General features: G+C 43.3%; 1 protein-coding gene across 1 annotated transcript; it reads left to right on the forward strand.

The window, feature by feature from the left end:
- Positions 1-551: 551 nt before the first annotated feature.
- On the forward strand, positions 552-15005 carry dcdc2c (doublecortin domain containing 2C; the record flags this gene model as incomplete). The annotated part of the gene is made up of 12 exons (XM_080850225.1): positions 552-859; positions 1036-1084; positions 1489-1565; positions 1796-1927; positions 2062-2205; positions 2308-2344; positions 5856-5997; positions 8305-8405; positions 8722-8856; positions 9094-9258; positions 12258-12327; positions 14962-15005. 12 exons carry the CDS (start codon positions 552-554, stop codon positions 15003-15005), a joined length of 1404 nt encoding a protein of 467 aa, XP_080706351.1.
- Positions 15006-15639: the final 634 nt, after the last annotated feature.

Below are 15639 nucleotides of genomic sequence, written 5' to 3' on the forward strand. Positions count from 1 at the left end.
CATATTTATTCAAAAGACCTCACTTTACTTAATTCTCTTTTTAATCCCTGTTATCACAACAAATGCCTTACTTTTGAGTTTTACACAACCTGATCTAAAGTTTAAAAGTTCCTTCTTACATAGCTTATGCTATATAAATATTAAAATATTACCACAAAAGCTTCTGAGGCCTACAAGGTGACGTTGTGAAGAAGGGATAGTAAAACAACCTGCTACATCATGACCTCACGGTGATCTGTTTAGAATACATTCCACTACTAAACCCACACTTTTCTCCTCGTTTCCCTGGAGACACCTTAAACAACATCTAGATTCGGTGTTTGCTAACGTTAGCCTCCCAAGGAGTAACGGTACCGGGAAATAGTAGGGTATCATTTTTATTCTAGGGTAAAAACTGACACCCCAGATCAGGGTACCTGATATTATGTTGCTCTTGGCACGGAACATAAAACCTCATGAGATAACGCAAGATCCGTAGTTTTGCCATTTGCGAATGAGCTGGCTAGCTTACGTAACAAACTTAAGTTAACTGGCTAACGTGTTAAAATAACATGCAGCACAATCAAACAATGCCTCGCTCCTCAGGTAACGTAAGGGCTCTACCTCCTCCCTCGAAGACTGTAGTCATGTACAGGAATGGAGATGCTTATTTCCCTGGACGGAAGATTGTCATCAACCACCGCCAAATGTCACATTTTGACAGCTTTTTAAGTTTAGTTACATTTGGTATTGAGGCACCATTCGGAGCTGTGCGAAATATTTACACTCCGCGGGAGGGGCACAGGATAAATGACATGGACCATTTTCAGCATGGGGAGACATATGTAGCAGCTGGAAGGGAACGGTTTAAAAAGCTTGAGTAGGTCACTCATCCTTCACATATCTCGGCACTTCTTGGAAATGTTGCAACTTAATACGATGGTTGCTGAAAATGTCACTGTTAATTGAATGATGATTTGCATTAAGATGACCAATTTCCCACCATTTAGGAGCAGATTCAAGTCAAAGTAATGCTGTTGCTTCTTTTCAAAATAGCTACCTACAAATATCAACGACGAAACCACAAAGAAAGAAAACAACAATGGTAAGGCAAACAACTGGGGCCCTGATATGCCTCATAGTTGGGAATAGTGTTGCTATCAGTGACAGTTGGAATCAACCTAAAGGTCACATTATGAGTGAACTGTAGTCTTCACAAGTTTGTTGTAGTGTACTGTTTACAGCTTAGCTGTAGAAAGCAAGAAAGCTGGCTGTTAGTTTATCAAAACAATGCACTTTCATATGCCCTGGCTGTTATGTTCTTGACATATTTGACCTCTTGTGAAACCACATAATCTCATTTTAATAAACCTCCCAGACATCTGAGAGATATTTCTTGCTTTGAAGTTTCTTGCTTGCTTGAAGTTTCAAACAACAAGTGTCTTGCTTTCTCAAGGCCTGGCTGGCTAGCATTAAGTTATGTAATACCCAGTTTTTGTTGTTTCACAGATTGTGCCTGTAACTCACAGCAAAATATTGGTTCCAGCTCGCTGCAGGAGATATATTAATGAGTCATGCACCATCTAGTAAGTCCTGATTTCAGTGACACCATGCAGTTGCTTATTAATGTTGTGCAGTTCTTAAGTGTCATCATACATGAATGCTAAAGTGAAAATATTTGCAAGGGAATGCATTCTAGAACAAGAATATGCTGGGTGAAAGACATCTATGATTGTCTGCACAAAACTGAACCTGTGTCCACAATAGTGTTGCAAAGACTGTGGTTCTCAATGTCACATATCGTCATATTTTGTAGTGTTTTTACCAACGGAGATATCTTGGTTCCACCATTCCGGATACTGATACCAAAGTACACTCTCAAAAGCTGGGAGCATGTACTGGCCATGGTAACAGAGAGGGCATGTCTGCGCACAGGAGCTGTGCACAGGTGGGTTCTATTGAGCCAGGGATGTTAGAAAGAAAGTATGTGTGTATCTAAGGTTGTTCTAGGTATCATAGGGGTGATACTACTGCGTATAACAATTGTTTAGATAAACCAATGCATGCGTTTCTTCAAAAAAGGATATGCACATTAGATGGGACTCCTTTGCTCAGTGGCACTGAGTTAGAGAATAACCAGTACTACGTGGCTGTGGGGGTTGAGAGATTCCGACACTTGCCGTACTTCCAGTGGGTTCCTAACAGAGCAGTCATTCCAGATAAGGGGTAGGTAAACCTAATGTTTTGCATTCATTTTCATTGTTGCTTTTTGTAAAGCAGTTGACTTGTTCTGTCATCTGAGTCATATGTTTTTCTTCCTGTCTACAGTTATTTTCTAAGGAGAAGGAAACAAGAAAAGGAAGTTGTAAGTATTATAGGACACTCTTACATAGTACTTTGAAGTGAACTGAATCTTGAGCAAAGTCATTAATCCTGGCAGTACAGAGAAAATCATTTAGATGGCGTTTCAGTGCAGTTTATAGACCAGACTCTGGGTTGAGAGAAACATATCCTCTGGCTTTCATGTTGGACTGTTTGTAGTGTGGAACAACAGATTGTTGCAAGATATACTACATGCTCAGCATTTCAATGATTCCCCCCGCTCAACTTACACAGTGGCGGTGTGCGATCTGGATTGGGACATTCCCTTCATCAATCACTGTCTGAATGAGGCATAGAGTTCCTCTCACCTTGCTCTCTGATGGCTTATCCCGGTGCGATGAGCCAGGGGCCACTTGATCAAGTGCACAGACTTCTACTGGGGGAACAGATTTACCAGTGGAGCACAATTGAAAAGCTCCCACGCTCCCACAGAAGGGCTAAACTGCATTGTGATGAAGTGGATAATGTAAGTGTATAACCAGCCTTCCAGGAATGGAGAGAGAAAGAGAAAGAGAAAGAGAGAGAGAGAGAGAGAGAGAGAGAGAGAGAGAGAGTCAAAGACAAAGATGAGGCTCACGGCTTAACCAGAAGTGAAGGACAGAACATGCAAGCTCTGCCAGATGATTGAGAACAGGCTGACGTGAGGCTGTGACAGCCGTTAGCGGTAAACATGAAAAATGACGGGCCCACGTGACAATTTACGTGACAACAGAATGCACACATTTCGCAATTCAGGTAGTATTTTCAGATTAGTTTACCATGCTCCATCAACTTGATTGAAATGTGGAAATCGCATTATCTTCAGGGGAAAATGGTGAGAGTGAATCTCATTAAATCCAATTATGGGCTAATCTTCATAGTTTTTACTTTGTTTAACTAGTCAGTGGCAGTCATGCATTATGATTGGATTGTGACAGGCATGTGTTGACTCCAGCTGTCCATATATTTCGTTAAGTTTAATACACAACAATCAGGTGTATATCTTATTGAAATAGTTACTTTATTTTGAATGCGATTTCATGTCTGGTCTTTTTAATGTCTATGTCAGTGCTGTAATGACATTCATTGGAAAGCACAGGGCAGAGCAGTGAAGTACAAACCAGAAGGGGGAGACAGAGACTCACCGATACCAGTGGCATTTCATAATGTTCACAAGTTATTCACCTCATGTCTACCAGTCTCCTGTGTGCATGATGTCATTGTGCATAGTGTGGAGAAGGGTAAAAAAAATAGAAGAGCACCAAACACCAGCCTACACTGCTGTGCATCGCTAATTGTGAGGTTATCCCAGAGCGACTGTGTGAATTATGGAATTGAGTGCCTCCATGGCAGCTTGCGCCATAAGCGAGGTGGTATATCAGGCTTGGCACACTGCTACAGACCCTGAATGCCATGGCACCAGCAGTCGGTGAAGTCACAGATGAAAGCACCGTCTTTCCCATTGGCGGCACAGATGCTGAATGCAGAAAATGCAGTGGAAGGCAGTGTTGCAGAAAGGAGGAAAGAAGGGAAAGAAAAGAGAAAAAAACAACCACAGCACAAAAAAAGATTTCATCCTGTCACTTGCAGTCCATTTAACACCAGTCTGTAGTGTATTGTAGTATCTGAAGCAGGTTCTGGAACTAGTCAGCTGGGTTGAAATTGACATCCCTTGACATTACTGGTACCTCACCTTTTGCTTCCTCCTCTGTGACCTCATGCTTGGGGAAATAGTGGTGATCCCAGGGGGATGGGTGGTCGCCTGCCACCTCCCCCCACCCCCCTCCTGCACCCCCGCGTCCAGCCCAGCCAGGCACCGGCAGGAGTGGCTGCCCGCCTGGCTGATACTGCAGGCCGTGTCCATGTCTTCATGCCCGACTCCCATGGCTGCTATCATATCACCGCGTCCTCCCCGTGACTCCTCCGTGCTGCCACTTGAGAGGCCGGAGATGACACGCTTCTCCCTCGCGGAGACTTCTCACGCTGATTCCAGCCAGACTCGCTGGCTGCCCGGCAGGATGCAGCGCCGCAGCGGAACGTGGAAGATGAAGCCGTGATCTCAGCTTTTCCATCTCAGGGTCATTAATGGCCGCACAGTGGGCACTGGGGATTCGGTACCCTTGCAGTCGGGGCACCAAATAAATGTTGGTTTCACCTCCTGTTTCCTGCTCAGTCTTAGTGAAAATCCCTTTTTACTTCACCTCATAATGCAGCGTTATTTTTTCCCTTTTTCTGTTTGTTTGATTTCCACCTCACTGTCAGTCGTTCAAGTTTAGCTCATGGGGCACTGCATGTGTGACACTGTGACCCTTTTGTTCCTCCGGCTTGTTAAGACAGCAGCATTTTTATGAACTTGTTTTCAACCCAGTCTACGTCAAATACGCCTGCTGAACTTCTTTTTTTTGACCTATGTTTTATTTTACTCTTGCCAGCCAACAGCTGTTGAAAATCAAAAGGATGTTGGACAGAGTTCGGCTTTGCATTATATAAAAGAAAAACAGCAAACAAGCAAACCAGTGCTATTCCCCAGACCCTGTGTTAGCTGGCGTGCAAACACTATTGCCTACTGTGTGTTCTTGTGGAATGCGAAGATCAGTAAACTGCCCCCAAGCCAGCCTCTCCACTGAATCAACTAACAACATACAAACACCCTCACACACATAGAAAGAGGGAGAAAGGGTGGAAGAGAAAGAGAGAGAGAGAGGAGAAAAAACATTAAGTCTGCTCTTCCTCTCCTTCAGTAAGAGAAGTGCCTCACCTCGCTACCTACAGTACAGAGGAGATGAGCTCTCAGCTGGCTGCCAGGGGAAAATTGTCTTTTGTGAGGGAGCATTAATTCAGATGTATACCCAGCTGTCTGCGCGTCACTCTGAACTCATCTGCCCACTGTTTTCTCTCTCTTTCCCTCTCCCTCTCCTCTTCCCCAAGCTGCTCTTTTCCTCCCCATCAATAGCTGTCTGGCGTATACTAAGAATAAGTTATTCTCTGGAACTCCCCTTCCCTTTAAGTTTGTTTGGATTCTCATTGTTTGATCTGGCTTGATAAATAAGACGAATGCATTTAGAAATTTATGGCTACCCCATTTCATCAATAAATGATTAGTTGGTGGTGCTCTCCCGTGATTGATAGGTTGTGTGCAGGATGTATTGGAACCAGATGAATTCAATACAGTGTTAGTCGCAGGGGAGCTGCAAAGCATATCAGTTCATGAAAGACTGAGGTCAATGGGGGAAAAGAATATAAGAAGGTGGGAAAGGGAAAAGACACATGCTTTTTGTGTATCTCTATGTGTGCGCGACTGTCTATGCCAATCATTGTGTGTGCGCGTATGTGTGTGTCTGTGTACACATGGTGTGTGTGTGTATGTGTGTAAGAGAGAAACCATTTGCATACAGGACAGCGTCTACTACGGTGCTCAGCATTTATCAGCGTGTTGTGAGAAATTGTGACTGGGAGATTTGTAAGGCTACAGGTTGTAAGCTTTAATTCCCGGGTGTGTCTCTTGTTTGCTGTAGTCTGTTGTAGATTGCCGAGACCCATCTCCCCCCCGGGAAGAAGAGCATGTGGGAAGTGGGGTACGGGCCCTGCTGCCTCGCTTCTACTCCAAGTCCAAGACAGGCAAGTCTTCCAGAGTTCCTTCTAATTTCTCAGTGGGGGGTAAGCAGTGAAATGCTATATTGTAGATACATCTCCCCGCAACAGCTGTGGGCCTGCTTCCCCTCTCCGGTGCCAGGTTGCTGTGATATGAATTGGACCTGTTGTTTTTGTCGAAGGCAGCATTATTTTCTGTGTGTATGTTTGTGTATCTGTATGTGTATGTATGTGTGTGTGTGTGTGAGAGAGAGAGAGAGAGACAGACTGCGTGGTGGGCTGTGTGGCGTTCTTTTTGTATGTGTGCTTCCTTGTGTATGTGTGCTTGCTTGTGTATGTGTGTGTGTGTGTGTGTGTGTGTGTGTGTGTGTGTGTGTGTGTGTGTGTGTGTGTGGTATACAGCAGAGATAACAAGGGCTTGTGGTAGGGATTACTTTGAATTCACAAGCTGTTCTCCAAAGACTACCTACATCAGGGGAACACACTGCCTGTCTTCTAGAGAATCCAGCCCTACGAGGTGCATATTAAAGCAAACACGACTTCAAATACCATCAAGCACTGTAAATCATGGATGAATTCAATCAGGCCATTTTGTTGGAAATGTATGCGCAAAGCCTTGTTAGCTGTGCCAAGAAAAACAAAATGCTCCAATTTTCCACTGATGGGGAATCAAAACTGATCATGAGTAATTTATCACAAATAGAATAAAGGCATCAGCTTATAAACCTGACATTCTAAAATGTTATATTTATAATGATAATAATGTCAGTGACAGTTTTTTGGAGATTTACCAAGTGTCATCAAGCCTGTCGACTGTTAAAGCCCTGAAGCTTGTCATCTTGCATTTGTTATTTGTGTATGTGTGTTTGTGTGTGTGTATGTGTGTGCGCATACAGGCACATACACACACACACACACACACACACACACACACACACACACACATATAACTACACACGCACAGAAGCTCCAGAGTAGCTGTTGTATGGCAGTGGCTCATAGATACTCTGAGGTCATGGGAGCGAGTAATCGCCTCCATTCGAGAGCGGCCATCATTTTACGTGTAAGAGCCGATCCAGCAAGTCCTTAGTGATGGAGTTGAATTTCCTTCCTCCACATAGCCTCCACATTAGTGCCGGCCTGGATGTCTGTGGCTGCGCCGCGCTCCGCGGGAATGGCTCGGCTCCGGTCTCCAGCCACTTCTTTCTCGGACACTTGATCATCCCATGTGGCAGCGCTTCCTTATAAACCCGTCGCTAATGGTTTTGGAAAAAAAAAAAAAAACGAAAGAAAAAGAAAAAAGGAAAAACAGCCCACCCTTTCCACAGGCCTCCTCTTAAACACATCAGCTGGCCTCATAGGGATAATTAAGCGTGCGATGTGGCTGAGTAGAGCTGAGATCACCTCGGAGGGAGCCTGCCTGTCTTCGAACTGCTCGCTGTTAACAAATAGCGCCTCACCATGAAGCATCATGTGTGGCTAACTGTGTTGCTTGGCTCGCCAGGCAGAAAAGACCTATAATATCTGTGCTTGACTGTGCCTGAAATAAAATCAGTTTAATATGGGTTGAAACTCAATGCAGTTCATATATATACACTGCTATATCAGCGCCTCATGTTCAAGCATATTCATCATTGGCATCAGTGGCATCCAGTTAACTTGGAATTAAAGTGCATTGCCGCACACTAGTTTAGATTTTGTATTCATTTTGTAGTATTAGTGTAGTGTAGTGAAGTAGTTCTATATAGTAACAGCTGTTTTATTGCCACAACTGTTTCTTCTTCTCCCTCCTACCATTTGCCCCGTGATATATCTGCTAATCCATGATTTCTCACAAGTCTGTCTTGTGGCTAAAAGTCAACATGAACGGAGGCTAGACAGTGTTTTTGCTTGGCACAGCATCAGAGGGCCAAACTCCCCCCCCCCCACCGATCCATTGTGACAAGTTCTTCTTTTCGCATTCCCATCGCCAGGCAAGATGCTGCCCGTTTCGCCTGTGCAAGCACTTCATTATTATACATCAGCACTTGGCGTGATGCTTGTTGACTCGCTCGTCTGGCGTGTTTGTAAAAAAGCTGTTGTTGTTCTGTGTATTCGAAGACTTGAGCGTCTCTGGCAGCCTCTTGGACCTCATAGTCTTGCAGTGTGAGCGGTGGCCAAACTTGTGACAAAGACGTGCGAAAGGCTTCCAGTAGCCGCCGACTCTTTATGTCCACTTGAAAGAAATAAAGGCTCTGACAGGATCATTGATCACCTTTGAGACTTGGGGCCAAAAGAAAGAGAAAAAAAAAAGGCGGAGCGAGGATATTGTGGATTGGCAGGCCGAGCTGGCTGCCAAATGGAGAAGAAATTGTGATTAATCACTCTCAACAGCAGATAGCGTGTTCAAAGCCAAGGACAGAAGAAAGGAAACAGCAGGAGCGGCCGAGGTGGAGGAGGATAGCCGAGTGCAAGTGGACCTTCCCATTGATCAGGTGAAGACCGCTCTCTGGATAAATACACACAGAGAACAAAGTGCACCAGCCCGTTAGAGGGAGAGACAAAAATCGCTAGTCATCCAATGATGTTAGACACACATGGACAAGAAAGTGTAGTTCATTTGTTTTGATAGCCTTTTGTGTGTTTATGGTTGGTTTGTCTGTTATTCCCCCTCGGCGTACATTTTGGAGAAAAATACAGTAACTCACGTGAATAACAAAGGCTACTAATAATCTGAAAAATGTAAGTCATAGGAAACATCCATAGCCATATGGATTAGAAACGGAACCTTCTGAATCCCTTTATGTATAGGTCAAAGCGCAGACGGTGGATGATGAGCAGTGTTACTACCCTCGTCCAGAGAGTGGTGGTAAGAGTCCTGTGAAACCTTTCCCCCGGAAGCTCAGTTCCAGCAAAACTCCGCCACCAGCGGGCTCCAGGGTGGAGGTCAGTGGGTGCTCTCTCCTTGAGCAAGTTTAAGAGAATCTCTCATGTCCCTTGAGAAACACTCACATTAAAGTCATTTCGCACCACATTACATCTCTGAAATCCTAGAGGTTGTAAATAATCCATCTGGTTTATCAAATACGTATTGAGATCATTGAGTTACTGATGCTGAAACTTTTGCTTCACTGTTGTCACTTTAAGTGTATACTAAAGACATTACCTATATGTTCCTTCTAGACTCCTGCAAAAACTTCTGGGACTCCAGATGAGCCAGCCGGTGACTCTAGGCTGTGCAAAGCAAACGGAAACCGAGTGAAAGCGCAAGTGCCAGCTCCAGGTAAACCACATGAGTCGGTGCGGTCGCCAGTGCAGTCAGATGTTTCACCTGAGGAAACTGCAGAGGTAAGACACTTGAAAAAGAGTACACAGGAAGGCCTAGATTTACACCTCTGTGCCCCTTGTCTTACCTTCCCTCTTCAGCTTCACCCCTCGTTCCCTCTGTACATTAAGAAAGCAACAGCAAAGTGTACTTTATTCTCAGTTATGGCACTCATCCACAGTGGATGGCCATTAAGGTCAAATAATCTTTAAGTTGAAATATAATAATGAGAACCTCATAACAATAACCCACAATTGCACACAACAATAGACCGGGATATTACAATGCCGTGCAATTTCATATGCCTTTGAAACTGGAAGATATTAAACAATCAATAACACTCAGCATTTCATTTAATGAAAACTATAATTTTAGACAAAGGCCATTACAACCACAAGGGGATTTTTTGGTGCCGTGGTTTTTGCTGTAGTAAGCGCTTTTGTAATAAAGATGTTCTTATTGGAGTAATTATTGACTTCGGGGAGCAGTTATTACCTTGTTAAAGACCTCATCAATAGCATTATTCATTACTTATCTAATTCAGTCATATATGAACAGCTGAATCAGAACCTCTGTAGTAGATTCTGAGAATGGCCTTGGCATAATACACGGTCATAATCCCCCCCAATTCAGATCCAGCTAATTGGTAGAATAATCTTAACTGCTCAAAACCGTTTGATTTACAGTGTCAGACTAGAGGACCCTTTACAGCTATGATGGTCTTTACCTATTCAATTCGTCCTCAGCATGCGTGGGCTAATCGAGCCGCACACACTTTACATTCAAGCAGAAAATTAACCCTAGCCTTTGTGTTTGCTCCACGCTTGTACACAATAAATACTTTCTCATTATTTTCCCATGCCAAGGCCAATGTAATCCATTAACGATGTTTATTCCACATGACAATGACACATTAAATAGCTTCTGAATAGATTCCACTCTTCAGAAGGTGGTTTGAATGTGTATTGTAGCATGCTTGAATTGCTGTGTTTACTGTCCCGATTCCTCTTAAGGAAAGGTTGCATCCTTAGAAGCCTACTTAAAAAATGCACTAACCTGTAGGCTGGAGGAACATCGTTTTTTTTTTACCTGGTTACGTCTTTCAAATTTACTCTAAGTAAGACCACAAAAGCTTGGACATTATATGTATTTTTCTTTATATTTACGCAATGGAGAATTTTTATGATGTGTAGCTTTCATGAAAGGAAAGGTATGAAGATGGAATTGACGGACGGACGTTGTTGAAAAATAGGTTGTTCACTTTTTTGTCCGTCTGAAGTGATTCCACTGATGCACTACTACTTCATGTTTTTATAGTTGACCAGTAAATTGTACTTAGGATTAGCAGTGATGTCTCTCAGACCATCCACAGCATTCTCCTCCTGTTTCCCCATCTCCTGTAATGAATGCTAATGGCTGATAGCTCACTTTAATGCCGTGAATCATACTCCAGCTGAAATTGAATGAAATTGGCCCTTACCAGAGACATACTTAGGAGACACTCTCATTATTTAAATCAATGGTTGTGTGCTTCTCGCGCTCGGTTCAAACGACATGCTCCCTGAGCCGAAAAATAATTGAAATGGTGATTTCTGCAGTGGCCGGTTAGGCCCGATCTTAATTGGGATGCAGGCAGATCGGCCCTGTGATGTAGGAGCCAGTCGTAATGACTTAGACTCACAGACAATGCTGAGGCCAGGGAGAAGCAGGCAGAGGAGAGATTAAAAGCAAATAGAGGACCATATAGTGCGTGATCAATTGCACATGTTTGTTACCGGAGGTCACTGGTGTGATAATTGGCAGGAAAAACCTGCAGGGGCCAAGTTACACAGTCAGGCTTACATTCAGATAAATGGATATAAATCTGTTTATTCCTCAGCTTATCTGAATGATGGACTGTTGCGTTGTCCTCATGTGTTACGCCTAAGGACAAGAGACAGCGGTGTGGGGGAACATAATATACAAGGGTAGTAATGTGTATATGCCTGTGTAATGTTCTGTTCATTGTGGTGGTTTGTTTTGATTTTAATAATATTGGCTTACTTATCAGTCAGTCAGCTAAGCATTTTTTCTTAATTAATATTGTTAGATATGCCAGTGCGACCAGGGATGTTTGATCAATTGTCTTCCTCTTCTGCAGAATTTTGTGATAAAAATCAAATAGTTATTGATCGGGCCATTGATCTTCTCCCTTTTTGCCAATGCAGTATCTGTTCATTTATCTTCCGCTGTTTTCTGGCTACCATTCTCCAGCTTAGGTTAGCTGTTTCGAAGCCCCGCTCACACGCAAGGTCAACTATAATCAACCCCAGACGATGTCACTGGCTTCTGCAGCAAGAGGCACTCCTCCTGGCTTTTAGTCTCACTGCAATATACCATTCAATTACTGTTTATTATCTGGTGGCTAGTCATTAATCAGAGTGAGATGTTCTGGGATTCCTCACCGGGCCATTGAACCACTTAGAAAAACAGAGTTTTATTATCTTATTTTCATGGCCACAGACGCTGCAGTGTTAAAGACTGGTACACAGGATCCGCTTTGGTGTGTTTTATCTCTGGGTCCTGTCTTTTCCCTACCCTGACCGGTTAGGTCCCATTCTTCCTGATGACATGACATCACTCCCAGATCCCAGAAAATGAATGCATGTGTGCGAATGTATTTCTTCTTATTAAGCATGGCCAATGTACACATTAACTCACATAAAATCAGATAGAATTACTGCAGTGGTGCTTTGCATTTGCCCAGAACCATTAGATTATGGGTCTAACCACTAGAGCTTAGCTAATAAGGACATTTCTGTGACACACTGCAGTAAATATGTAAATCACAGCCCTAGAAAAAAGAAGTTGGATTCATTAAGTTGGTAGTTTGGTAGCTTGGTTCTGCCGGTGCCTGTTTGAATTTAACACATGACATGAGCGTTATATTTACACAAGCCTTAATGTGAGTGCTAAAAATGCTGTTTTTAGAGCAATGTAAATGGAACTAGATCAAAGCGTCAGATTCTGATTTATGTTCTAGGAGCAGAAAGTGGAGCGGCGAGCGTCAAAGCTGTTCGGAATACGGACACGGATGTCCAAGTTTTTCAAGGGTGAGTTCATCAAAGAGTTGTGGCATCGCGGCCTAAAGTCCCTGCAGCCCGAGCGAACACGATACACACATAAAGAAACCACTAATACACTCCGTGTTACCAGCTTCCCTCCCATGTCACCAGATCCTCATGTGCAGGGCTAACATCTGGGAGAGCTTCCATACATTATAAATACCATCTGTCTTGAAGGTTACCTTTCCATCCCTGTGTCTTGGTGTATTATTAAGTACACCTGTACGCTGTGTGGTAGAGTGTTCCATCAGCTGCAAACGAGACTCATACTTTTTCTCTATTTTTCATGAGTCTTGTTCCAGGAAATCTGAAAGAGGCTGGTTTCTTTTGGAGCCCTCCACTTTTTCTATTTGCGCAAAACAACAGAAGCGCAGGAAAGATTGTGATGTTTTGAATTTTGGTTCTGTAAAGACATGATTTGTGTACCGGGAGGAAGCACGACGTTGTCGGGGAGTGTGCCTTGAATACTGGATATGCAATTTGCTCTAACAGGTTACAAAGAACAAGGTGTTTTGAGGGACAGATGGAGGCTCTGCCAATCTCCGTGTCTGAATTCCACTGGGTGACTTAAGTGAGAGGGATGGGGGTTATTACTGCAACTAAGCCATGGCTTTTTGGTTGGACACCAGGACCAATCTTCTTCCCCACACTCACAGCAGGCTTCCCTATTATGTTGGAGCAATGTATCTAGCCAAAGGCAAAATTTATATTCAACACCTCATCAGAACAGCATTTGGGCTTTTCTCGTTGGCACCCTGTGAATACTGAGCCGGGGCCAAAGTCTGTCACGCAGAATCCTCCATTTGAGGAAGTTGATATAGCAGTAACAGAGTTTTACATTTTGGATGCTTGCTATGCAGTGGGCTGTCTTTGTAATCTTTCACTGGATCACACAGGTTGTCAAACAGCGCTTCAGGCTCGTATTGACTTGCTTCTTATCTCACACGTGTTCGTCTCAGCGTTGTGTATTCTAGCAATGTTCTTGATCAATTTTAATGAATATGCTGTACCCCATATGTTTACCATGAAACGGAATGATAAAGTCCATAGGGTATGGCAAGCCTCTTTAATATTCACCAAGTGTCTAGGCTGTGCCACTGTCAGGAGCGCCTCTGATGATGACCCCATTAAGATCACACATTTCTTATGGAGGTGTATCAGTGTGGAGGCCCCCTAAATGCCGTGTTACCACATAAATGAAGGGGTGGTGGGTTAGATCGCTATTTATTTAGTTTGACAGCACAATTGATCACCACTAATGCCATTGATTCAAGACATATTTTGAGGCGCGCAAGGAATCTTAAACTTAACGGATAAAAAAACTAAACCTTAAGGCTTATGTCTGCTTTTTATCAAGCTGTATACCACCAGGCCAGGTTTTTTGAAAACCACATGCCGCTTTTCCAATGGGTGGAAACAGGAAATCTGTCGAATATCTGCACTTGCTTTTGTTCAATTTGAAAAAGGCCACTCGTCGAGGAAGCTCTCCTTCAAAAGTTATTGAAAAATATGAACAACAAGCTTGTAATTTATGGTAACGGTTAGCGCTGTGTGCCGCGAGTTGTAAACCATCGTGATTGATCTCAGACATGAAGATGTGTTCAGTCTAGTCAGACTCGGCCCAGCTCTGTCCTGCATGCACACATGCAGCGGGGTAGCTGGCCCTGTCATGTTAAATTATACCGCACACAAGTTAATGAACACTGAATTTCAGTCTTCCCCATGGGGGATCATACCTGAGTGATGACCTTTACGGAAGCCTGATTTTTACTTTTATTTAAATGTAAATGATCTGTGTGCGCCAACGATGTCGCTCTTAAAGATGGGATATTTATCAAGGGAGGCTTGTTACTGGTGGTGGTGTTAACTAGTGGATATTTCATGTTTTGGTTTTCACAACTGTTTTTTCTTTTGTTTTAGACAAAAACAAAAAGGGAAACATTGACTGAATTGGATGACGTGGATCCAGAGGTATGTCCAAAGCCGTCAACATTTGTTATGTTTTGATTGTATATTTTATAAGTCTCTTATATATTTTACAATTTGGTTTATGTGTAATGGTTATGATGTATGCTTTGGAACTTGGTAGACTTCACCACTGAACCTCATCGTTGACATATATAATATAGTACACGTTACTCATGCTTGAATCATCAGCTCCACTACATTTCATGTGACAGTGCTTTTGAAACTGGGCTCTAGTGCAGTGCAAATAATATCCTTGTGGATTTGTGAATACCCCTGGGAGAGAAGGCTTTTGTTAAGTATGACAAAGTTCAGAATTGCACGTTTTATGTCCACCCATTTATCATACACATGACATTATTTGCCTTCAAAGCCGCACTACCAGCCATAGCTTCCAACATGGAGGAGAGATAATATGTTCCAAAGACGCTGCATGGAGAATCTGCCATTGTGATGAGCAGAGAGGGGATTCGTCTCTGTGTGATCTCGGCTGCCGTTCTGATGATGGAGCCCTTGTGAAGTGCACCACTGCCCAGTTATACATTAGCTTTGATTGCCAGTTTGCTCTGTTCGCAGCCAGCTTTGAACCGTGTCTCGAGATGAAAGCCAAAGTTGTCCAGTGTGTCCACTCTTGCCACAGTTTCGTATTTGCTTCAGGCGCCATCAAGGCCTTCAAGACTCTTATCCAGGCTGGGGGATGAACATTATGTATAATTTATCATACAATGCCTCTCAGACAGCCCATCTCTGCTCCATTTTAATTTGATGCCATTTTTACTTCTCATGTTGACAGAATCAATGATCGACCTATTTTACAAGGTAGGCCTTTGTTGCATTTTATGCACTTTGATATTGGCACCCCTGTCGTTCTGAGTGCATCACCAATGCTGGCGGTTTGCTCCCTTCCTCACAGCGAAGACAGCCAGTCCCGTCGCAGTCACAGCATGGGAATCCTCCCTCCCCAATTCGCGAGAGCCCCGTGTGCAAGATGAAACTGTTTTAAACGAAATAAAAATGTCTGCATCTTGACAGCCCCGCAGTGGATATATAGCGTCTTATTTCAAGGATATATTGCATAATTATGCATTGTTATGAATATTGCATGGGGCCTCACATTGAGTGCGTGGTAAGTTGCCTAATTGCAGGGATTAATTATTAAGAAGCAAAGGTCTTGAGTGGGCTGCAGAGTAGCACTTTTGATGAATTATTTTTTGTGGTTTTTCTGATGAATTATTTTTGGGGGGGGGCTTTTGCCACATCAGCATGCAGGGTGTGCAGTAGAACTCCTCTAGAGAAAGACTTGTCACCCCCAGAAGAATAACTACGATGATTAAA

The sequence above is a fragment of the Sprattus sprattus genome (genome assembly GCF_963457725.1).
Source record: "Sprattus sprattus genome assembly, chromosome: 13".
Lineage (NCBI taxonomy): Eukaryota > Metazoa > Chordata > Actinopteri > Clupeiformes > Clupeidae > Sprattus > Sprattus sprattus.